This window comes from Salvia miltiorrhiza, chromosome 3 (genome assembly GCF_028751815.1).
Source record: "Salvia miltiorrhiza cultivar Shanhuang (shh) chromosome 3, IMPLAD_Smil_shh, whole genome shotgun sequence".
Lineage (NCBI taxonomy): Eukaryota > Viridiplantae > Streptophyta > Magnoliopsida > Lamiales > Lamiaceae > Salvia > Salvia miltiorrhiza.
The window spans coordinates 46,601,322-46,625,883 of record NC_080389.1 but is presented as its reverse complement, the minus strand read 5'-3'; the positions used below and the strand labels follow the sequence as shown (position 1 = coordinate 46,625,883).

Here is a 24,562-nt window from a genome sequence, read left to right as displayed (position 1 = left end):
TCACTAATATCATTCTTACAAAAATCCTGTTTCATTATACTATATTGTACTCCATATTTCTTAAAATACCTTGTAAGATTTAAAATAGAATTAAGGCAAGGCATATGATGAGGAATTTTTCAAAAACATATGTGCTCATGCTAAAGCAAGGAATTTCTTGTGGTTGAGGCCATCCAAAATTCAAGAAATGCTAAACCCAAATCCATAATCTTGCGGCTGATGAATTCTGCAAAGCAACGTAGCTCTTCCTCAATGTCGTACAAATACGTAACACCACCTATTTCCACCTCTACTCATGGCGTCTCGGCCGTTTCTCATCTCTTTAGCAATTTCCACCTTCTTCACCAGCTCTTTTGCTTGCACATTTGTGATCACCAACAGCTGCCCTTTCACGATATGGCCCGGCACCCTGTCCGGTTCAGGCACACCGCCTCTCCCGGCAACGGGGTTCCAATTGGATTCCGGCCAGAGCATCACCATTCCGACTACTCCGGGATGGTCTGGCCGGATGTGGGCCAGAACCGGCTGCACATTTGATGTGACCGGTTCTGGCTCATGCCAAACCGGAGATTGCGGTGGTAGGCTAGAATGCAACGGCATTGGGGCCACGCCACCAGCATCCCTCTTCGAGATAACCCTGGGCGTCGGAGACCAAAAGGACTTCTACGACGTCAGCATTGTCGACGGCTACAACCTGCCGCTAGCTGCTGTACCAAGACATGGCGGATGCAACGCCACCGGCTGCGTACAAGACATCAACATGGGTAAAATCAACAAATTCAAGATCTCAACTATCCAGAGGCGCCGGTTAGGGTGGGCTGAAGCCCCCCCCAAACTAGAAAATTATTCCTTCAATAGTCGTTGTCATTATCTGACTTAGGATACTAATTTAAATTGATTTAGAAATTAGGACAAAAACTTTCAAGCGTGCAAAAATAGAATACTAAATGAACTCTGCAAAATAATTATTACTAAATGACCTACTTTTGCAAGTCCAAAAATTAGTTTTGAACTCATTTTAGTTTCGAGAAAGCCCGAAACTCTTAAATGGATCAAGAATTGTCCTGTTGATGCATTAATTATTAATTGATGTCCTATTTTTGCAAGTTCAAATTTTTTTGTCCTAGCCTCGAAGTCAATATAAGTTGTTGTCCTAAAAAGTCTTCTAACTATCATTATCTTGTACGAACTTACAAGTTACTAATAGTAAAATTGACTAAAATAAACCCTCAGGTTGCCCTAAAGAGCTTCAGGTGATTGGCAACGAGGGAGGGGAAGGCGGCGGCGTGGTGGCGTGCAAGAGCGCGTGTGAAGCGTTCGGGCTGGACCAGTACTGCTGCAGTGGGGAGTTTGCGAACCCGACGACGTGCCGGCCGTCTTTCTATTCAGGGATCTTCAAGAGAGCTTGCCCAACAGCTTACAGCTATGCATTTGATGATGGAACCAGCACCTTCACATGCAAGGCCTCACTCTACAACATTATATTTTGCCCTAATAGTGGGTAATGTCCCAAATTTTCATCACACTTGCCTTTAATTAATATTCTCGAGCTATCAATTTTTTTGTATAGCCAAATTGATCAAGTCAATGAAATATTTGTGATGCAGGATGAGGATAATAGATGGTGGATTGCAAACTCCAGCTGTTGAAGAAAGAAGAACTAGCAATAATTCTAGGGATGTTTCAACATCATCGTCATCAACTATGAACATTAAATCTTTACAAGCATTGATAACTCATATTGTCTTGTTTACTTTATGTTATTGGCTTGTTTGATGATTTCCTCCTAACAAAGCTATTCCCAATCAAGTCGGATCCCCAATTGTGTTGTGCAGTATTTCTATAAAAGATTGCCATTCTCGAGAAAAAGCAAATATCTATCATATTCTATCTAACTATTCTCCTATACCTGCAAATTAGATTTGACCATCCATGGAAAGTATTTGGTAGATTTTTATGTGACGAATGTCAATTATCCTAAATACAACATGAGATATTATATAATGCGCAATAACAATCCGACTTGATTTGCCACTACAAGGGAGAAGGGAAAATGTCAGGTTGCAAACAGTTATGTTTGATTTCAGCAAGTAGATTTATGTTTCATTGAATCTTATATTTTACAAGAAATGCAACTAAGCAACTTCATGCTGATTAAACAAGGTTTTTTTGCATTGGTAATTCGTGATTTCTTCGTCAGATCAGAACATATGTTCTTTAGATATATAATCTTAACTCTTGAGATAAAATAATCGACTCAAATGGCCATGCTAAGAAATAACTACAAACTGTGGCTAAGAAAAGCACACGTAATTAAAAGGGGATAGTAAAAAATAAAAAAAAAAATTAGCATCAAATATGCCCCATTTCTCATTTCTTGGTTTTGCCCTTTTTTGAAAGTTGAGGTTTCCTTTTCATCACTTTCTTGGCCGGCTTTTCTCCTGTAGGCTTTCCCTTCTTCTTTGCCAAACCCTAAATTAAGATTCATATATCACAAAATAAATGTTCACAATGTAACCAAAATAATTATATAAATAAATAAATAAAAACCTATATGTCTATATATAAATAGCAGGCGCACCGGTTTTTTGCCAGGTTTCTTCTTGGTTTTTCCATCTGCTGGTTGTTCCTCAGCAGCCTCTTGTTGATCAGCTTCAACAATGGTTTTGTCAGCTTCTTCGTCAGAATCAAATGAGAATCCATCCAATGTTCCTAGTAGTTCACAATAAAATTATTTTAACAAGCAGTTTATACCTTTGAAGTAATCAAATTTAACTGAAAATTACACACCAAATATGCATATAATTAATATAGCTAGATATGAAATAAACTCCTAACCTTCAACCATAGTTTCGGATTCGTAAATATTGGATTGTGGTTTCAACTGAATGTAGTCATTCATTATAGCTTCTATCTGATCAAAGATGATTAAAAAATCACAAATCAACTATACATCTGATTCGCATTATCTTTCCATTTGAGCCATCTTTGATGGAAAGATAAGTAAAATTCGTGGGTTGGTATACAAACCTTTGCTTCTGATTGGCCAAAGCTTACCTGAAAGTAAAAGATGTTGTGAGAGTCAAGCTTAAGAAGCAAAAGTCAACAAGCAAAGAGAATTTAAGTTGGGGGTTGGGGGAAAGGAGCCAGTGACGGATGGAGTACCACACAGAATGTCCTTGATGGAACTATCGTTGTTTTGTATATGGTTCCTGGAATAAGAAAATAGAGAAACAGTAAATAGAACCTTACAATTAACAAAAACCTGAACAGGAGCATATTAAATCGGGTTAGTAGTAAGCGTGATTTACCATTAATTAATGATGTTGCAGAACAGGAGTTATCCAAATTTAGAAGCTAATAATTTCAGAGAGGCGAGGTTTAAGTATTCACGACAATACAAGAATCAACTGAGATTATTAAAAATTGCTAACAAAAGCAATGATAAAGTAGAAGGGCCAGGAAAAAAATGTGAAGACAATGCATACCTTTTATATCCAAGAACATCTCATGTTTTTTGGAGGAATCATCAGCAATTACTACCCTTCCAACAGAACCCATGTCGCCACTCAAATCTATGGAATCACCTTCACATTCAACAAGAGCCTGCAAATCAAAAAGGTGCCACATATAGTGTCATTATCCATCAGGAAAACAATAAGTGACATACATATTTTAAAAGATCTAGATACATAATTGGTGAACATATATATGAATACTAAATTCTCATTAATGCATATTACCTAGTACACAAACAGGGGATGGAAAGGAAACAAAAACTGTAGTACATAGTATTAATTTATTAATGAAATAATTCAACCATATAATTGTTTTTCCATACGTATGCAATAGAAACTAACAACAAGTTCTGGCAAAACTATATCCAAAGCCATCAAAAAATTTAATGACATGCTGATGAGTTCTTGTAGAAACTACAGTAAAGCTTCATTTACAAATCTACAAGTGATCCAAGGCCATTAAATTTTTTAATGATGCAAGTATGCAAGTCTCACAGTGAACTCCAGAAATAAATTGAAATTCCAACATAATCTTCTAATGAGTGTGAGGCATGATTAAGTAACCTTTGAACGCTGAACTTTCTCTGAGAGCAATAATGGCACCCTCGAAGAGGATACCTGCATTAGTTAGATCAAGCATTTTTGTCAGAAATCATTGCGCAAATTATGCTTAGCTACTTAACAGTAGCTACCAACTTAAACTTCTAACCTGGTGCCCAGGACGCTTCCCAGAGATATCTTCCTTCATAAAGATGTCTTTAGTATCATTATCTGCATAATTTAGATGAGGAAAAAGATTTAGATGGAGGAGCAACAATGAAGATGAGCTAAGGAGTAGTTCTAATGTTCTATATTTATTAAAGATGCAGTCCACATTTTCCAGAATGACCCAAATTTTGGCTATTTACCTCCCTTTATACTGCTATCCGTATTAATCTCCTTGGAGGATTTCTCGCCCTCTTTTTCTAGCTTTTTCACTGGAGATTTAACCTTTGGGGCTTGATTCTTTAGGGACTCTACATCATGGTCAAGGAGACCATAATTTTCCTTTTTATCTTCTGTATCAAAATCTTTACTTGCAGATAATTCTTTCTTATTAGTCTTGGACTTTTTAACAGGCCTGGCATCTGGAGAAGACTCAGAATCTGAAGATAATGACCAGATGGAAGTATTCTCTTCCTGTTAAAGAAACACAAACCTTCAAAAGCCATCACTACATAGCATGCTGAGTAACCTCCAGAAAATAACATTATCAGTATATATCATCAAAAAGATCCGCATAACTACACAGAAAATTCAAACTGTTGCACAGGGAACCGAGTAAATTTAAACTACCCAATGCAGTACAAAATATGCAATCAACTATGCACAACAACATTAATAGCAGTTCATTAGGTACACTGACAGTCTGTAAAACCAATCTCAAAGTGGTTTATTTTTAATTGATGAATAGTTACAAATACAAAAAAAAAATTCAATCCTGGTGAAGCACATATCAGTTTACTATACAGAACACATAATTGTCTTCAGATCCTTGAGTGCACAAATGAGAATAAGCCTTAAGCTGACAGAAGTTCAAAGAAAGTCAAGCTTACACGAGACTTCCCAAGATTTTCAGGTGTATTACCCCTACATCCGTCCTTCCCTTTGGCCCTATTTCCTGCATAATTGTAAACTATGAAATTACCATCAAGAACCAAATGATGCATCTTTTTGTTCTGTGGATGAACATGACAGTCAAAGGGCGCAACTACTTATATATTGAAAAAGTACAGAAAAACAGACAACCACCTCTTTCACTGTCATCATCTTTCTTCCTCTTCCTCGGTGGAGTCCTCTTTACTTTACCACCCTTATTGGGAGACTTCCCTTTGACAGGACTATCAGATAGAGTCGCCTTTCCATCATCATTATTCTTAATATCTTTCTTAAACAATCTACTAAGGTTGACATTATCCTCATCATCACTTACTGGACTTTGATCCAATGGCGACTCTGATCCAGATGACAATTCTATGGCAGATCGAGTTGGCGGCTAGAATAACAATAAAAATCCTCACTATCAGCAAGCAGGAATGATCAGATGAAATCATCTCAAAAACTGAAGCAGCTTATAATGGAAATTTAGCTCACAGTGCATGTTTCATTGTATATCGAGTATTTTCTCTAAATTAAAAATGAAAATAAAAAATACTAACTACTGTACGCCATGCGAATTATGAAAAAGCATCTAGAAAATTATAAAATTTCACGAAATCGAAGGCGAAACTAGCGCATTCAACTGCAAGCACGAATCAAAATTTGCTGGAATCTGTGAAAAATGGCAGTTAGTTGCAAAAACAGAAAATTACTTGAAATTCCCGCAACCAATCGGGAGATTCTTCTCTGGAGTCGCTCATTGAAAGTGTATGTAATGTATTAAGAAAAAGCAAACTTCAAAACCCTAATTCAGCATATATGGACACCTTCTTCCGGTGGCAGCTCACTGAGGAAAAAGGGAAAGAAAATAAACAAATTTGGGGGCTTTCCCTCCATTTTGACTGGTGTCACATATTTACCCCTATAAGGTTTTGCAACCAGCAGTTTACTTTTACCCTTCTTCTTTCACAATTTTGATATTTTCATGGGCTGTATAATATTAACCTATCCACAATCTTATTTTTCTTTATTTACTGAAAAAAATATGTATACAATGAACCGATGAAGATTGTGAGGTGTATTAACGGATAAACTAGTGTATTACCCGTCGAATTTCGACGGGTACATATTTTCTTATAATTTATATATTTTATGTTATTCTTATGATAATTATATAAAATATTTTTTTATGTAAATTATTTATATAATTAATTAAATTAAATTAAATTAGTAATACATTTTAAATTATATTAATCTCAACAACTTTTAGCAATTAAATTATTAATTTTGTTGAGATCATAAAAATACCCATTAGTTTTCATATGAAATTTTATAAAAAGTTGACGCGTAAGAAAAAAAAAGTACTGTATATATAAATTTGACATAGGTATGATGGATGATTGATTTGTTGCATTTGTTGTTACAAGATTTATTAATTTTGTTCAATTTTTTTTATTTTGCCTTTTGACCATAATTTTATATGGAGTTTGAAAAATCATAATAGAATTGTGAGTATCATATAATTCCGAACTTCTAAAAGCATAACTAATTATGAAAATAATCTCGCCTGATATTTAAAATACCATAACTGATTTATCGAACATCGTATCATTTGGAGTTTTAAGACCAACCAAGTTGTGGGCATCATCTCGTCGCAAACTTGACGGATCACATCTAACTTCTGAGCATCATCTTGTCTGAAACTTGAAAGAAAATCATCTCGTCTAAAACTTGAAAGAGCATCATCTCGTCTGGAGTTTTGAGCATCATCTCATCTAGAGTTTGAGAGAGCATCATCAAATATGAAATTATATTCAACCATGACTCCAATTGTCAACTATCTAACAAACATAACTCTAACAATTTAGATATTTTATTTATATATGTAATTTTATTAGTTCAAACTCTAGAGAGAAAGGAAAGAGAAGAGTTCTTAAAGCTGGTAAAAGAGAGAGTGTGTGCTTTATTTCATCATCGTAGGTATAAGGTATTTATAGGCATTACAGTCGGGGTAAAGTAGTAAATTCGTTTGGTCATCTATTCCGCATGCTTGCCATTAAACTAATTAAGGCTATTATTAGATTATAACTTGTCAGGTCGTTGTACCCTAATCACAGAGTTGGATTATGTCCTCATCATCCCGCTCTGTCTAGTAGCTCTGGATTTCCTTCCTTGGGGCAGACTTCTACTCTTTGGCTCCTCTCTGCTAAGTAGCTCCGCCTTCTGGCGAATTGTCTCTGGCGTGTGGCTCCGCGCTCTGGCTCCAATAGCTTAGCTCTGACTCTGGATCTGGCGATTTGGCTCTGGCTCTGACTCTAATGACTTAGCTCTGACTCTGGATCTGACGACTTGGCTCTAGCTCTGACTTTAATGACTTAGCTCTGGCAGCTCTGCTCTGGCAACTTGGCTCTGGCCCTCTGCTCTGGTTAGCTCTGGCTCTGGCAGCTCTGCTCTGGAAGCTCTGCTTTGGCAACTCTGCTCTGGAAGCTTTGCTCTGGCATCTCTGCTCTGGTTAGCTATGGCTCTGGCATCTCTGCTCTGGCAGCTCTGCTCTGACATTTCTGCCCTGGCAACTTAGCTCTGACCCTCTGCTCTGGAAGCTCTGCTCTGGTTAGCTCTGGCTCTGGAAGCTCTGCTCTGGCAACTCTGCTCTAGCAGCTCTGCTCTGGAAGCTTTACTCTGTCAACTCTGCTCTGGACTTTTCCCTCTACCTATTTCTCACAGCTTATTTGCTCCCTGCTACTCATCTTTGGTATTCCACTTTGGCATTCCAAGCAAAGCCACATGTCCTGATTTTAGGACCTTGCATATTTCACCCCTCATCAGAGTTGATAAATTATATTGCTTCCATGCAACAATCACAACACGCTTGATAGCAGATGCCAAAATTCTTTCTAAAATTTGTTCTTTCTAAAATAATAATCATTCTATATTTAAAATAGTGAAACGCGTAATTAAATTAGGAAACTAATTTAATACTTACCCTAGGTGTGTAGGAAGAATCACGGCAGATCAGGAAATGGAGGTATCAAAACAGAGAAGTCGTCGGTGGGGTGGGGGTCGACAGCACGGTGGACGAACTTCAAGGCTCAGCGGTGACTCGGCAGCGGACGAACCGCAAGCTCAACGACGACTATTTCGCCGGAGTCTAGAAGAAGAAACGACAACGGTTATAGGAAAAAGAAATCTTAGGGCTCTTGTATTAATTGCTTCGAATGGAGAATACTCATGGGTTTAAGAAGTGGAAACAAAATCGAACTAATTAAGGAATGGAAGAGGGAGTCAGAGATGAGGCGGAGCAACGCCGCCCTTAGGACTGCGGCGACGCCTGAATTTAGAGGGAGAGAGAGGCGGGCAGTTTAAGGGGGGAATTAGGGCTCGATTTGAGTGTGCAATCGACTTTAGAGAGAGAAAAGGATTGAGAGAAGAGAGAGACAGTGAAGGGGGAGACGACGCCGACCGGATTCAGGGACGGCGGCGATGGGGTGAGGAAGAGGGAGGCGTGAGGAAGAGGGAGACGCGACTTTTGTTTTAAAAGTGAGAATGAGAATATATAGATTGGATTCTCAAATGCCACGTTGGAGATTGAGATTGAAAAGAAAGAATTTGAGGCCTGCCACGTAGGCTAAGGCCTAATCGTATTATAGAATAGATATTATTATTATTATTATTATTATTATTATTATTATTATTATTATTATTATTATTATTATTATTATTATTATTGTAGTAATGGACGAACAGAAACAAATAAAGTTTGCAGAAATGAAAAATATATTTTTCTTTCCTATATAAATAAAATGTATGGATTTATTTTATAAAAAATAAAAATAAAATTTTAATTATTTTGATAGACATAAAATAAGATTTTATTTTAAAGTAATCAATTTATAGAATTTGTGCCTTATTATGCATATAATATGTACGCTATTGAAAAATATAAAATTAATAACAAATATACATCTAATCACTAACATTCAATTAAAATAATTTATCGTATATAGATTATAATTTTTTTCTTATCAGACATGTAAATCTAACTTTTATCTAGAAAAAATAAATAATAAAATTTATTAATTTAGATTATATGTAATGTTAATATTATTATATATATATAATTATTATTAATTATATTTATTATGATTAATGAATCTTTATATAGAATGTAATAGTTAATTAATTAATAAATGATGCAAATTATATATGGTAAATTTTGAAATGGTGAGATTTTAGATATGCCACATAGATTAAGGCTTAATCCTATTATATAATAGATTTGAAATGATTTATTACTCATTTCGCCTCATTAATAATGTTTTATTATAATAGGATGTTTCACTAATAATGTTTCATTCCATTTTAGGAAAAAAATTAGGGGACTAATTACTTAGTTAACTTGTGGGCCCACCACTAATACTGATACAATTGGACTCGGCTGAGTCTTTCACCCTAAATGTGTCTAACCCTAATTTCTTGCTTCCTCACATCTGTCGCCTCTCTCTCTCTCTTTCTCTCACCCTTTGTTGCCTCCCATCTTCCCCATCGTGAATGCTCTTTCTTAATTTCTTCCTCCTATGTCTGGCGGTCCGATGAAACTAGAGATCGCAGACTGAAAATATCTCATTGTCGCCTCTCTTCCTCTTGTGTCAGACAGTCAGATAAAAAATGAGACTACTGATTGGGAAAATCCAACTGTCGCCTTGCTTTCTCCTGTGTCCGGGGAGCCAGTGAAAAAGGAAGCCGCCGATTGGAAAAATCCCATCGTCTTCTTTATTCCTTCACTTATTTGCCCTAATTTTGAAAGCACTGATGATTTTGAAATCCTAGAATCTAAGATTGAGAAACAAATACATTTAGCATTGATGCAAAGCATCCGTGTTCGAGCCCACTTCGAGAATCTTGCTTTTGAATCGGTTACATCTTTCAAAAACTTGGTGGAGAAGGACTGGAATCCGACGAAGGTCGCAGGGATTGAAACGAAATGAGGAGAGAGTGGGTCATATGTGTTGAGAAAAGAAAGATATATTTAAACCCTTATATTTTGATGATACCAAAACAACCCAAAGGTACACTCTAGCTGATGATGCATGCTCTTATGATCCTAACTATCTTAGTTCGTTGTATAGCTTGAAGGATCAAGAAAACTGAAATAACTGAAGACATCATCTCGACTGAAGAAGTGTTTGACAAAAAGACTTCACACGAGTCTAGAACACGCGGAAGATGCAGACTCAACTAAAAGCTCCTAACTAAAGGAAACTACAACAAGAATGACCGAATAAAGGCCACATGAATAAATTCCAAGACACGCCGTAGTCAATGAAGAAGTCAGAAGCATTGACTTTAAAAGAAGATGTCCTTGTACCTGAGCCAAAAAAGAGACATTATCTCCCAACGGTATGATTTGAAGAAGAAGATCTCCGCCAACGGATCTATTCCTTAAAGACACCTATAAATAGCTCAGAAGATCTCTCAATCACAGAGAGAGAAGAACAGAAAAGAAAAAATTCCAATTCAATCCTCAATGCCAAAGCTACATCAGAAAATCAAATGGAGCTCAAAAATCCTTAAGCATTGAATCGATGAAGAGAGAATTTAATAAAATCAGTTTCGTGATTACTTAAACTCTCTTATTGTAACTAGGATTTTCACATAGATAAATCACTAGCCTAGTTACCGATTACTTGAGATTTTGTACTCAGTAATCCTAGTTGGTATGTTACAATAGCCCTTTTTCAAAAGAGCGAGAAGAGTGTTTGTAATCGAGCTTGAGACTTAGACCAAGCTCAGTGGTTGTTTAGTACCATTAAACTAAACAGTTAGGTTACTTAGCACCTGCAAGCTAAGTGTGTAAATCCAACTCAATGAATTGGTTGTTGTAAGGAGTTTCCTTTCAGTATAGGTTGCTTTGCACCCGTAAGCATTGCAGATAGGTTTGCGTTGCACCCGTAAGCATCGTGGTTAGGTTTGCTGTGCACCCGTAAACACATGCACAGAGTGTTTGTCAGACTAATCATCTGGCCGTGGATGTAGGAACGTTGTTTTTCGAACCACGTAAAAATCCATTGTGTTCTTACTTGCTTTTATATTTAGTACTTGCGCATATTTCTGTTTCTCTAATATTGACTAACTGAAAAGAGTAACTAAGGGATTCTCTGTGAATAAAATCTTTCAAGGCTATTTCACTAAGTTTAATATTCCGCTGCTAGAGTTATATGTTTAACTGATCAATCTTTCGATAGTCAGTTAAATAAGTAACTCTACTCTGTTTTACTTACGACTGAAGCTTTACTTGGACTGAAGTTAATTGACCAGCTCAATTAACTGAAGTCACCCACTGAACCTTTGTTTCAGTATCAGTCGCCACCTCTTGTCAACTGAACCGCACATTTTCAAAGCAGTAAAATTGTCTTTCAGTACAAATGTGTTTGTTTTAAATAAAGATTTGAAAAATAGCCTACATGTGTATTTCCCCCCCCATACACCTGTCCTTTCAACCCTCAAGGACCCAACAATATGCAATGATGCGGATTACTTTGCCAATGATCTCCAAATTGGTTAGATCGTTTCAATTGTTGGGGTTTCTTGGTGGAAATTTCATGACCTCTTATTATGTACTCTCGATATGTTCTTGTTAAGTTGATTTCATGTTTGTATTTAGGAAATTTTTGGAATTATGCATGTTGTTGAAGTTATTCTTGCGATATGTTGAGGCTATTGAAGTTGTTGAACCTATTATTGTAATATGTTCTTGCGATTTATGAATGGTGTTCTTGATGATTAAGGTGTTGTCTTGATCTGTTCTTGCTGTCTTGACTTCATACATGATGTGCTGAGATAATTACTATTGTTGCTCTTTTTAGGGGATAGATCTGGTGTGCTGAGATAATGAAATTGTTGCTGCTCGTTTTGTTTTGTGCTTTTTTTTTTTTTTGGCATCAGTGATTCAAAATTCAAGATGAGATGCCATTTAAATATGTTTGATGCTCCTTTACAAAAAGTTGAAGCTATTCTAGCATTTACAAAAAGCTTTATGCATTGTATGAGATGTTACTTACATTTGTTTGATGTTCCTTTACAAAAAGTTGAAGCTTCTCAAGCATTTACAATATGTGTTATGGTCATTTACAGAAAAATGTCATATGATGTTTTATCTTAAACACCATCTTCATTTTCAATATCCAAAATTCATATAGGAGTGGACTCCTCTTTTGTTTCTCCATTTTCCAAATTATGAATATCCAAGGCATTCATGAGTGTTTGAATGCCTTCTGTGCTTATATTTTCCATAAAAAAAAATAGTAGGCATTGTCTTACCAACTGTGGTGAGACTTTCAACTTTACTGGAAGACTATCTGCTTTTGTAAGAGCTCTTTTTCTTCATCTGTGGTATCCTGTAGCAGTTAACCTTCATGATTTTCACCATACACCTATTCAAACTTAAGAAAATATTATTGAACGTTGTATGGTTAAGTTGTTCATGCTTGATTGATTAAATAATCTCTTACAACCTCTTTGGTGACCGATTCAATTGGTTTAGGCACAATTGTGCCAGTTGCTTTGTTTTTAACTTGCCCTCTGTGATTGTACATTTCTTAGGAAGAGAAAAATGCATATTTTTTCATCAAATAAAACAGCACCATCAACTCCAAATAGAGGCCAACAAACAACACACATAAATATCACTTTTGTGATGAATTATTCATGTTCAGTGACCCTGCAGGACCCAACAGTCAATATTTAAAACTAAATACGAGTTTCAAATCTACAAATCATTTGATTGAGTGGAATTAGGACATAATGAGGGAGATTCACAACGAGTTCATGAAATTGTTCACAACCAAATTGAGGGTCAGCCTTCAAGAGCACCATCAAGCTCATCGAGGAAGGATTCATATCTTCAGGACATATTTTTAAGAGGGATGTTGCACTTTTCAAGACCATTGTTGAGCTGGTCGATAACACTTAAAGGTTTTCTTGAATTTGAAACTCATATTTAGTTATGAACGAAGATAATTTAGTGTATTATAATATTATGTTAATTTATTAATGCCTATCTGGCCATGTTAAAAATTGAGACTGCCATTTTAACTTTAATTTGAATGAAATTTAAAATTGTGTGCAAAAATTTATAAAACAATGAAAGATTTAATATTTCTATTTAGAAAACAAAAATTACGTGCAATTTCAAAAAAAATTAAAAAATTTGTCTATTATTTTTAAGTTAATATCCCTTAAAATTAGGGCTGGTAACCAGGTTTGGTAAAGGTTAACGTACCCGAGTTCACCCTAATTTTCATACTCAATCCGAATAACTGATTCGGTTAAAAAAAGAACATAAAAAGGAGAACAACCAGCCGCCACAACTTTAAACCCTAATCTAATAATCCAGATCCAGATCTCCTTCTCCATCTCTCTCTCTCTCCCTCTATCCAGATCTAGTTATAGTACAACTCTGTGCACACGTGATGTTTGAGGGTACCGAAGGGATAAGAAAGATCGAAGGGGCAGTGACGAAGGCACTTGGAGGAGACTGTAGTATAGGCAACAAGTAATCCTTGGAGAAGACGACGGCTATGCTGCCGTAACTATTTGCTTAGTGCTTATTAGTCAATATAAATAAATATATATATATATATATATATATATGTGCACGTCTGTATTCATGTTTAATTTGTTTAATTCAGTAATTTGAGAATACCCGTCGAGTATGGGTATTATCCAATAATTAAAAATCTTATATGTATATTACCGTTTATCGTATTACATTTGATACGAATCGATAATTGATTAACTCGAATCCATCAAGTATTGGGCCAGATCGGTTAAAAAACGAATATCGGAACCGTGTTACACGCCCTATGTTTTTTTTGATTAATTATAGTTTATAGCCTTAACTTTTAGTAAATTTAAGTTTATAGCCTCAATTTTCATTTATTTTTTATATAGCCTAAACTTTGAAAAATTATTTAATTATAGCTACAATCACATGAAAACTATGACATTAGTTATTCTTTATCGAAATTACATATGAAACTATAATCAATTGTCACGGAATCAGATCCTAATGTATTCTACACTAAATGAGATTTTCAACGATAGGTAGCCCATCGTCATCAGACCACCGGTGAAGTCAGAATCGCGTTGAAAGTTGGCATCGTTGCACAATTTTTTTGGCACGATTCCGACTACACTGGTGGCACGATGACGATGTGTTACCTACTGTTGAAAACCTCTTTTCGTGTAGAATACATTAGACTCTAAATTCGTGGCAATTGATCATCACCTTAGCTGTAATTACGATAAAGAATAGGTTGCTAATACACCTTCCGTCCCACTCTAATAGGCTCATTTTCCTTTTTGAGTAAAAAAATTGTAGTATTTAATTGGTGTGGACCACACCACTTTACTATCATTTTCTTACTAAAAAGTAAGTTTTCTTAATATTTGTGCCCAAAAGAAATGAGTTTATTGGAGTGGAACGGAGGGAGTATAATTTTGGTACAATTATAGCTATAATTAAATTACTCCCTCCGTCCCATGAAGCATGACCCTTTTTTTTCGGCACGGGAATTAAGAAATTGGTATTTTGTGTGTTAAATGTAGTAGGTGAAAAAGTGAAAAGGTGAATAAAGGGTAATTTTTTTGCCATTTTTACAAACAGGTCAAGCTTCGTGGGACAAACTGCAAAGGAAACTGAGTCATGCTTCGTGGTGGGACGGAGGGAGTATTTCTCAAAGTTCATGCTATACAAAAAATAAATTAAAATTGAAGGTATAAACTGAAATTTGTTGTAAGTTCGTGCTATAAACTTTAATGTGGAAATATATAAAACTATCCAAGTATCTCGAGTTCAATTTACCCCATACCCACTTTTTGTAATACATTTACCCCATGACCATTCACATTATAAAATATTAAAAAGTACACTGAGTACCTAATGGCTTAAACTTTGTGCGTACTTTTGTGTGTGTGTCAGAATTGGAAGTTGTGTAAATTGACCAAATTGAATGAAGTATGAGATGGGTAGGTAAGCTTGTTTTATTATGTCTTGACCCATTTTTTTAAAAATCTAAAAAACTCAGATTCACGCATTTCTTCTCTCTTCACGCATTTCTTCTCTCTATTTGCGGAAGATAGGTTGATTTCTCTGCGCAAAATTTGAAAAATTTGATTTCTCTGCGGCGCCGGAGAAAATGGAAGCACCGGGAGAGGTGAGGTATTTTTTTGTTGTATTAATTTCTCAATTTTTTGTTGAAAAATCAACGACTCAGTCTTTCTCAAATTCTCAATTTTTTTCAGTCTGCCCAATTGATTTCATTGCTCGTTGATTATGTTTATTTTCAGGTTTTGCATTTTTTTCTTGTGTTGTAGGCGTGTGTTATTGGAGTTGTAGTGATGCTCAATTTTTTCCAATTTTTTCTTCAGATCTAAGACAAGACAATGGATACAATTAATATTTTGATGAAATAATTTAGTGAAATAATTTAGTGAAATAATTATTGCTAGGCGTATAAAAATAATTATTTTGTGAAATAATGATTAGATATTTAATATTATTTGAGCAAAAAACAATGGATATAATGAATTTAGTGCATAATTGCGCATACTATGTAATTTGCGTAGAGTTACTATGCGCATTGTGAATTGCGCATAGTGTATTGCGCATACTATGTAAATTGCGCATAGTTACATTGCGCATACCATGTTAAATTGCGCATAGTTAACTTGCGCATACCATGTTAAATTGCGCATAGTTACATTGCATAATTTTAATTGTTTGCGCATAATGAATGAAGAGTGCGCCAATTAATTGTGTTTGCAATAGTTTGCGCAAATTAGTGATTATTATTATTTATTTTTTCTTAAAATTTGATAGTGATTATTATTTATTTTTTTTGCCTTGTAACAAGGGCCTCTTGCTCTGTTGAGACCGACTACTATCAATGTAACATCGGATGTGGGCACTTATTACAAAATCAAGTATTTAGAAAAGGTTAATAAGGTTTTAAAGGAAAAAGGTGGTCAAGAATTATTAGATAGATTTTTAAATGGTTGCTTTGGATATTTGTTGGGTTGGAATCCTGGTCCCAAATGTGCAATGGCCGTGCATCACGTAGTTTCTCGTCAAATTAAGTCAGATATGGATGGTCTATATTTTTTGTTGAATAATACTAGGGTGCATTTTTCTAGGAGGAATTATGCTTTGGTGACTGGTCTTAAATTCGGTGATTTTAATTTTGATATGTCACGTACTCATGATTTGAGTGAAGTAGAAGTATTTAGGAGATTTAGTGGTGGTCAGACGCATGTGAAATTTTCTTTTATCGTTGATCTGTTTGATAATTTTAATATTAATGATGAGGATGGTAGTTTATACTTGAGGATTGCCTACATTATAGTCCTATATGGAATTGTTTTTATGCGCATATTGACCATAGAATGCGCATAAAACAATTGAATGCGCATAGTTTAAACTTTATGAATGCGCATAAAACAATTGAATTGATGAATGCGCATTTGTTGTTTTATGCGCATAGTTTAAATAGTTTTATACATTGTACTATTATTTTATCAAATTAGACAACTGATTCATTAAATATCAAATTAGAGGGCCACAGGGAATCAAACATAAGGAAATATGTCATTAAACAACGTAATTCAAACATAGTTCAAACACAATTCAGTCACGGGGAATCAAATAAGGACATATGTCAATAGTGTGCGATTCAGATCCACACAAGCTACATGTTAGAGGGCCACGGCTACTGCTACCTGAAGCAGCATTCTCTGATTCATTTCTTCGTCTTGATGTAGTTCTTTCAGTTGGTGCCCGATGGCGCGTGCTCTTTGGACGTCCAGCTTGTTTACCGATTTTAGGCGGATCAATGGCAATACCTTGAAGGTTTGCAGGAATCGTCCATGAAGCTAGTGGGGGCACTGAATTAACTCGATACGAGTATGCCTCGCGCAATTTTGCAGCCTGATAATAATCCCCCACATGCTTAGATATATCATCACCTGTATGTCTGAACAACATTCATGCAAATATAAAAATATTAATTTCTACACAAAATAGAGCTCTACTTATCAGGATGATCAATACCTTATGGCTGAAACTGCATGCGAGCATGGTAGCCTGTTCGTATCCCACTCCACACACGTGCATGAATGCGTTTCAAGGTTCACTTTAAAAGTCTTGTTAGAACTCTTAACCTTGAAAGCAGTACGTGACATGAGAACGACCTCATATCTCCTTGATCTTTCCAATTCAACAGTTAGCTTGCTTAGAGCTTCCGGTGTCACATCAGCAGAAAATGACTTGGCGGCTTCATGTCTTTCATCGAACCACTTTTCTATGATACGACGGATTGCCTCAACCATGGAACATATGGGCAACCTTCTTGCCCACAATAAACGAGAATTGAACGATTCAGCAATATTTGATGTTAAGAAACTATATCGTGGAACAGGACACTTACATCTTGACCATTTCTCCGGGCCAACCTGCATCAATTTGCTATAAGCTCCACCTTCTTCCTTAAGAGCTTTTAAACTTGCCATCGCAGCATCAAACTCTCTTTCTCTATATGCATAAGCTGCTTTCTGATATAGTGCAACTGCTGCCTTGCCAAATCGAGTGAGTTTGTTCAACAGATGGTAGTAACACAAACCATGTGCAACCTCCGGATATACAGCTTTCACAGCATTCGCTATACTAACATGTGCATCAGAAACAATCAACATTTCTGAATTCTCACCATAAGCTGACTTCAGTCGAGACAAAAACCACATCCATGATTCATCATTCTCTATAGGCCCAACACCGAATGCCAAGGGAAAGACTTGTTCGTTGCCATCCTTCGTCACTGCAACAAACAATATACCTTTGTTACGTCCCTTCAAGTGTGTGCCATCTACCACAATTACTGGCCTTAGGCACATAGTATATGCCAGTCTACATGAACCTAGTGCCACAAAAAGGTGCTTGAACCGACCACTAGCATCAATTTCCAAGTCTGTCAATGATCCTGGATTGCACGTCCTTAACATGTGTAAGTAGGCAGGGAGCAATGAATACGATTCTTTGTGCCCCCCATATATCATCTCAACGGCACCATTTCTTGCTCGAATTGCCACACTGTAACTGATTTTCACACCATATTCCCGCTGTAGGTCGGCCATAATAGTCATCGGCTTCACGATTTCACCATCCTCACGCATTTTCTTTGCAATATGTGCTGCGATGACTCGAGCATGGAACTTTCGCACACCAGTGTTTACCATGTCCCCAATGCAAGTATGCGCAGGCCCAAACTTGCGAATAAACCAAAAAGATCCCTGCTGAGTGGCTCGTAACTGAAATGGACACCGATTCCGATATTTGCATTTGAAAGTAATCCTATCCAGGTCGGAACGAGGAATGATGAATTCTGCTCGATGTTCCAAATGCCACAAGCCAACAGCTAGCTTCAGAAGTTCTTTGCTTTCGAATATCGAACCTTCAGTTAGTTCGTCGGGATTTGGTATGTCAGCAAGTCTACCAGCAAAACGATTCTCTGTAAAATCTTCTGGAATAACCGGAACTAACCAATTCCTCAACTCCTGGACCTAAATCTTCAGACAGACCTCGTGGGTTTGTTTGCATTATCATCGCCATAAGCTCGCCAATTCCACCCTCACGGCGTATCCACGCAATATGCTATGCAAATGTTCCATAATCCACTCGAGCTGACTCTCGCTCCTCTGCTTCTTCTTCCTCTTCATCATCCCCATCAGAATCTGTTGATGGGACGTACTCATCATCATCAACGTCATCATCCCCAACAGATCTCATAGTGTGATGATTCATGGTTGAATTAGGAGTTGAATCCGAAAACCAATCAAACCCTCTCATCTGGTCTATGATGGAATGATCGACTGAAGTGGAAGAAAAAGGTATATCCACTGAAGGTCGATACACTTCTTGCTGCGGCGGTGGAAAAGTGCTCTCTTTCAAAGTCACATAAACCTGTGGCTCGACCTCAGTGGTGCATAATCGAAAAAGTTGTTCATCGTTGCTTAACAGAGACTGGATCAGCCTACCACATCGAGTTCTTGATAAATAATATAGATCGTAGCTTGGATTCAAAGAGTTGGCAACCAGATAATAGTCAATACTTTGTCTCAACTCCAAAATGCATATTTTATCGGCTCGAATGTAACAAAATGTTGCACTCCCACCATTGTAAAGAATATCATTCCAATATCCTCCATAATTTACAATAATATTCTTCCACTCCGTCATCTAAAAAAACAAAGTTAACACAATACTCGTATTAGAAACTATACGCAATAAAACTATGCTCAACACAAACTATGCTCAATTCAAACTATGCTCAATGCTCAATATAATATACTCCGCGCAATAGATTCAACATTTTCAACTATGCTCAATAGATTACACATTTTCAACTATGCTCAAATTTAAACTATGCTCAATCATAAATACAAGCAACAAAGTAAATTGCGAAACAATAAAATTCAACTATGCCCAATAAAATACAGTAAAGTTTTCAACTACAAAATTCAAGTAAATTGTGAGACCATAAAATTCAACTCTGCCCACAAAATTGCGAAAAATATACCTCGTTCCGATCAAGCTTTTCCTTGTAGTTTTTCTCAGCTCCCTTCCAATTTTTTTGTGAGTTCGTAGGTTGGAGAAATTATTTGATCTATTTTAACACATTCACCCAACAAATGAATGGTCAAAGAAATGTAACACATTCACCCGTGAACTACGTGTACCTTAATTGATTATTATTATTATTATTTATTTTGAAGCCATTGTACATCAAATAGCTACTATACATGTGAATATTGTACATCAAATAGCTGCTATACCTAAAAATATTCACGTGAAATTTGAATAAATTGTGAAAACATAGTACATCACATATAACTTTTTGCAGATAAGATTCTTCACGTGAAAGTGTAACAATTTTATTCGAATTATATGCACAATAATTTTATTATATGCGCAATAAATTTAAAACTAATTTAATTATATGCGCAGTAATTTTATATGCGCAATAGTTTTAAGTCTATAATTATAATTATTAAAATTAATATTATATGCGCAATAGTTATATGCGCATTAATTTTTATATGCGCAATAGTTATATGCGCATTAATTTTACTATAATTTTAACTAATTTTATATGCGTATAAGTCTATAATTTTATATGCGCAATAGTTATATGCACATTAAATTTTTAATTAAAATACTAATTTTATATGCGCATAGTTATTGCGGAAATCAATAGTTATATGCGCATAGTTATATGCGCAATAGTTATATGCTAATTTTATATCTCAATCTTAACTTCCAATTATTAAAACAATGCGCATTCAAATTGCAAACACTGCGGAAATCAAAAAATTACAACGCATAGTAATACAAACAATGCTCAAATTAAGTATAACTCAACTATGTGCTCCAATATTAACTCTGCGCATATTAATTGCGCAGAGTTTGGACTATGCGCAATGAATAACTAACGGAATCACTCAGTACGTCGACATCCACACTGCAAATCATTTTCCCCAATCATTACGCACAGCTTTTTCAGGGTAAGAAATATTAAATTAATACAATGGGTATGGGATAAATCATTTTCAAAAAGTGGGTATATAGAAAATGTAATTTGTAAAAGATGAGTATTTTAGATTTCCTCCCAACTTTAATTAAACCTTCTTTTTTTTGGAAAAGGTTTCACCTGCCCTACTTAAAATAATGTTTATGTATTCTTTTTTTTTTTTTTTTTGCGAGGAAATGACGAAATGTTTTGTATTCTGATTTTGGCAATATTGCAGTTTTAGGGATCAAAATGAAAATACGAATAAATTACTGTACACTGTTATCCAATTCATAGCTCTCTCTTTCTAAAACCTCCACAAAACTGCAACCCCTTCCCCAAAAATCTCACTATCCACCAAAATCCTCTCGCAAATTCACCCTAGATTAGAGGGGGGAAACAACGAGAAATTGGTTAAGCTAAATCTCGAAACACGGTTGAAAGCTAGCAAGGATTAATGGCGGTGGAAATCCCAACGAAGGCCGGCGGGTTGATGGGAAATTCTCAGCAAAATCCGGTGGCTTTGGTGCAGGCCAAGCTGAAGGAGGTGGAAGTGAGGTTCAAGGGGTGGCTGGCGAAGCAGTCTCTCCCGGTTGAGGCCGCCGTTGTCACCATCACCAGCGCCGCCCAAGGCGCCGCTATTGGCGGCTTCATGGGAACGCTTACCGGAGGCGACGGGTCCTCGCTTCTCATGCCGCCGCCCAACGCTGCTAGCCTTAATCCCGATGCTATGGCGTCGCTCAAACAAGCTCAGGTATACCTTATGCCTTTTTTTGAAATAACAAAAGAATATTGGAGTGTTTGTTGTTTATTGATAGGTTTGGTTGATGTCTTTATACATATATTGCCGCTGCTATGTTAGATATTTTGTTTTCCATGGTTGGAGATTCAGTTATTGTGTCTGTGAAAATATTGCATTTCCTCATTCTTTTGCAGCTAAATTATGGTTTTAGTATTGTTTTATTGCATTAGGATATTTTGAGTGTTCAGGGTGATGTGATGTTGGAGGTGCGGGTGAGGGTTGAGTTGTTTGTTGATTATATTCAGTGGATGTGGGGGTTGTCTATTATGCTTTAGCAAGCTTTTGTAACTGGACTTGTAATGGTTAATCTGTTGAGTAGTATGTTTGTGTGTGAGGATATTTTTTCAAAAAGAAGAAAAAAAAAATAAAAATTGAAAGGGTGATGATTATACCTCATTTTTCGTGTTCAGGCTCTTGCTGGAGGTCCATTCGTACAAGCTCGCAACTTTGCTGTTATGACAGGTGCAAATGCCGGTATTTCTTGTGTCATGAAAAGATTGAGAGGGAAGGATGATGTTCAAACCAGGTATAGATTGCTGGAACTATGCCAACTTTGTATCTCCATTTCTGTGGGAGCTGCAATTGGAAAATATAAACAATAAGTTAGCTTTCTACCATTGCTGCATGAATTTCAAGCTCAGTTATTTGCCAGGTCGATCAACAAATATTAAAATGTCTGTTCAAATAAAAGTGTGCCCGTTCACCGTCTTCCCTCCTCCATTAAATTCCCGTTGAGGATTGAAGCTCGTTTTCACTTTGAGCGTGTTTAAGGTCCTGATGATGTTTCAGATTATTAATGTTATGGCGAGAATGTTTTCCTTATGAAAACATTATCAGTTAGTATAGTTCTCGAAAGCCGTCATTGATATCTATTGTGCTGGCTATTCAAATTGTCACCATGAAGAGTTGAATTCTTTATCCCAAAGAGTGATGCTGCAAATTCGTAATATTTCCTTCAAAGTTATCTTTCTTTACTAATGATATTCACTTTCATCATAAGGAGAAGAATGCTTATAGGCTTTTGATCTCCTTTAAAATATTGTGCTGTATTGGGGAATTTAGGTTCATTCGAAATACCTGAGTGGTCTTTTACTTCTCTGCAAATTTAAAATGTGTTTTGCTACACTTAAGTTCTTGCAAATAACATGAGTCAACAAATTCAGATTGTTAGCTTAATCATGAGAACTGTGATAAGGTAAATAATTTAGCCCAACAAAATACTTAATAGTTACTCCCTCCTTCCTGAAAAAATAGTCATAGTTTTCCTTTTTGGGGTGTCCAGAAAAATAGTCCTATTCTATTTATGGACACTACCCCACAATAGATTACATTCCATATATTAATTTATTTACCTATTCTACCATATAGTGGGACCCTCTCTCCACTCACAATACTAACAATACCTTTAAGGTGGGACCCTTTCTCCGCTCATAATATACTTAACCACTTTTATTAAAACCTGTGCTACTCCCTCCTAGGACTACTTTGACAAGATGGAGCTCAAGCTCTCAACCAGCCACTTAGTTCTCTAGCTGGATGCTTCTGGTTAATTTGTCTTGGATATAGGCTAGTTTTGTTTTTCATATATTATCCTTTGTCGAACCCTAGTGTTTATCTTGCTCTCTTTTGTTGTGAATTCTAATTATCTGGTATTGGTTACTGTAGTATGGCTGCAGCTTTTGGTTCTGGGGCCTTGTTTTCCTTAGTAAGTGGTATGGGCGGCCCGAATCCGGCAGCAAATGCTCTTACATCTGGTCTTTTCTTTGCACTTGTTCAAGGTGGAATTTTCCAGGTGATTTTACTCGATTCTGTGGAACTTGTCCTTGTACACCGTTATTTCTACTATAACTAGCATTTTGAGTGGGGTATTAATCCAGTATCGGATTTCGGCATTACGAATTCAAATATTCTCTTATCTTGAGACCCTTTTTTATTGGTCGATACAGTTGGGACAGAAGTTTTCACAACCACCAGCTGAAGATCTGAATTATGTGAAAACGAGATCGATGCTGAACAACCTTGGCCTGCAGAACTACGAGAAGAATTTTAAGAGAGGACTATTAACAGATACCACGCTGCCATTGATAACTGACAGGTAAAAATTCCGAATTGTCCCCCCAGAATAGTCTAGAAATATGAAGTTAGAGTCTTTGCTTAACAACTATGCCTTTTTCTCCTTCGTAAAATTTCAGTGCTCTCAGAGATGTGAAAATTCCTCCTGGACCAAGATTGCTCATTCTGGAACACATAGAGAGGTAAATAGAAGGCTTAATCTTGATAACAATTTTTTCTGTTTTTGTGAAATTTCGAAGTTGTGATTGTATCTAGTGCCAGCAGGGAGCCCGAGTTCAAAGACAGGCGAAAGGGACCTCGTTGAAGAACCTGCTGCAACGACGCTACTTGCTAAGGTATGATTGCGTTGCTAGAGAATAGTATATTTTCTAAGAGACAAAGAGAAGGCGAGAATTTTGCTCCATGGCTATGTTACGTGTTAGAATGTTGTGCTAGATTTTTTTATTTGGGATCTCAATTCAAGAAATATGATTTTCCGCAGTTATGCCCTTCCTGATATTCAAGAAAGTGTTGCTGATTGAGAGCTACATCTATTTGATGGTCTCTTGATTTTATTACTTGCACGTGATACAGAGTTATAGAACTCGTGCTTCTGCTTCTGCCCTCTCCGATTAAACTAAAAAGAGGAAAAATCAATATATGAAAATCACAACAATTATATATCAAATCGTAAATTCGTTGTGGCTAACTTTATAATTTAATGATCAATTGCTTTTAGAATCATGAATTTTATCAATAATTTGTTTTTTTTCCCATAAACTTTAGTTTGTAACATTAATAAAATACACTTTGTCCATAGTTTGTTATTTCTCATGAACTGTAATTCTTAAAACTAATAATACGAACTTAGAGTTTGTTGCAATTTCCCCCCGAAACGAAAATTCGGCCAAATTAAAATCTCAGCCGAGAGAAAT

The 24,562-nt window shown here is 36.1% G+C and overlaps 4 protein-coding genes across 5 annotated transcripts; 2 read left to right on the top strand and 2 right to left on the bottom strand.

Moving 5' to 3' along the window:
• Positions 1 to 76: 76 nt before the first annotated feature.
• Positions 77 to 1,831, top strand: LOC131016109 (pathogenesis-related thaumatin-like protein 3.5). The gene is made up of 3 exons (XM_057944717.1): positions 77 to 764; positions 1,234 to 1,501; positions 1,608 to 1,831. Exons 1-3 carry the CDS (start codon positions 296 to 298, stop codon positions 1,774 to 1,776), a joined length of 906 nt encoding a protein of 301 aa, XP_057800700.1. The 5' UTR covers positions 77 to 295; the 3' UTR covers positions 1,777 to 1,831.
• A 317-nt stretch (positions 1,832 to 2,148) lies between these two features.
• On the bottom strand, positions 2,149 to 6,065 carry LOC131016097 (DNA-binding protein BIN4). Its single transcript, XM_057944678.1, has 12 exons — positions 5,870 to 6,065; positions 5,310 to 5,553; positions 5,114 to 5,178; positions 4,427 to 4,697; positions 4,228 to 4,289; positions 4,083 to 4,136; positions 3,489 to 3,606; positions 3,166 to 3,212; positions 3,031 to 3,057; positions 2,839 to 2,914; positions 2,582 to 2,712; positions 2,149 to 2,472 (listed from the first exon to the last, which is right to left on the bottom strand). Exons 1-12 carry the CDS (start codon positions 5,915 to 5,917, stop codon positions 2,371 to 2,373), a joined length of 1,245 nt encoding a protein of 414 aa, XP_057800661.1. The 5' UTR covers positions 5,918 to 6,065; the 3' UTR covers positions 2,149 to 2,370.
• Positions 6,066 to 16,839: 10,774 nt separating this feature from the next.
• Positions 16,840 to 19,443, bottom strand: LOC131018884 (uncharacterized). Its single transcript, XM_057947578.1, has 3 exons — positions 18,883 to 19,443; positions 17,263 to 18,767; positions 16,840 to 17,185 (listed from the first exon to the last, which is right to left on the bottom strand). The coding sequence occupies exons 1-3, from the start codon at positions 19,441 to 19,443 to the stop codon at positions 16,840 to 16,842; spliced, it is 2,412 nt and encodes an 803-aa protein (XP_057803561.1).
• A 1,479-nt stretch (positions 19,444 to 20,922) lies between these two features.
• Positions 20,923 to 24,205, top strand: LOC131016112 (chloroplastic import inner membrane translocase subunit HP30-2). Of its 2 annotated transcripts, XM_057944719.1 has the most exons (7): positions 20,978 to 21,527; positions 21,986 to 22,101; positions 23,241 to 23,367; positions 23,522 to 23,670; positions 23,768 to 23,830; positions 23,913 to 23,983; positions 24,130 to 24,205. In XM_057944719.1, exons 1-6 carry the CDS (start codon positions 21,231 to 21,233, stop codon positions 23,950 to 23,952), a joined length of 792 nt encoding a protein of 263 aa, XP_057800702.1. In that variant the 5' UTR covers positions 20,978 to 21,230; the 3' UTR covers positions 23,953 to 23,983; positions 24,130 to 24,205. The 2 variants fall into 2 exon arrangements, with proteins under 2 accessions (XP_057800704.1, XP_057800702.1); XM_057944721.1 differs by having other exon boundaries at positions 20,923 to 21,527; positions 23,913 to 24,205.
• The last annotated feature ends 357 nt before the right edge of the window (positions 24,206 to 24,562 follow it).

Excerpts from the sequence above, each read along its gene's own strand:
- LOC131016109 (XM_057944717.1), top strand. The coding sequence starts at position 296 with ATGGCGTCTCGGCCGTTTCTCATCTCTTTAGCAATTTCCACCTTCTTC. Across the intron at positions 765-1,233 it reads CGTACAAGACATCAACATGG|GTTGCCCTAAAGAGCTTCAG; the intron begins GTAAAATCAACA and ends ATAAACCCTCAG. Across the intron at positions 1,502-1,607 it reads ATATTTTGCCCTAATAGTGG|GATGAGGATAATAGATGGTG; the intron begins GTAATGTCCCAA and ends TTTGTGATGCAG.
- LOC131016097 (XM_057944678.1), bottom strand. The coding sequence starts at position 5,917 with ATGAGCGACTCCAGAGAAGAATCTCCCGATTGGTTGCGGGAATTTCAA. Across the intron at positions 5,179-5,309 it reads AGATGATGACAGTGAAAGAG|GAAATAGGGCCAAAGGGAAG; the intron begins GTGGTTGTCTGT and ends ACAATTATGCAG. Across the intron at positions 2,473-2,581 it reads AGAAACCTGGCAAAAAACCG|GGTTTGGCAAAGAAGAAGGG; the intron begins GTGCGCCTGCTA and ends ATCTTAATTTAG.
- LOC131018884 (XM_057947578.1), bottom strand. The coding sequence starts at position 19,443 with ATGACGGAGTGGAAGAATATTATTGTAAATTATGGAGGATATTGGAAT. Across the intron at positions 18,768-18,882 it reads AGGAGCGAGAGTCAGCTCGA|GTCCAGGAGTTGAGGAATTG; the intron begins GTGGATTATGGA and ends CTGAAGATTTAG. Across the intron at positions 17,186-17,262 it reads CATGCAGTTTCAGCCATAAG|ACATACAGGTGATGATATAT; the intron begins GTATTGATCATC and ends AATGTTGTTCAG.
- LOC131016112 (XM_057944721.1), top strand. The coding sequence starts at position 21,231 with ATGGCGGTGGAAATCCCAACGAAGGCCGGCGGGTTGATGGGAAATTCT. Across the intron at positions 22,102-23,240 it reads AAGGATGATGTTCAAACCAG|TATGGCTGCAGCTTTTGGTT; the intron begins GTATAGATTGCT and ends TGGTTACTGTAG. Across the intron at positions 23,831-23,912 it reads ATTCTGGAACACATAGAGAG|GGAGCCCGAGTTCAAAGACA; the intron begins GTAAATAGAAGG and ends TAGTGCCAGCAG.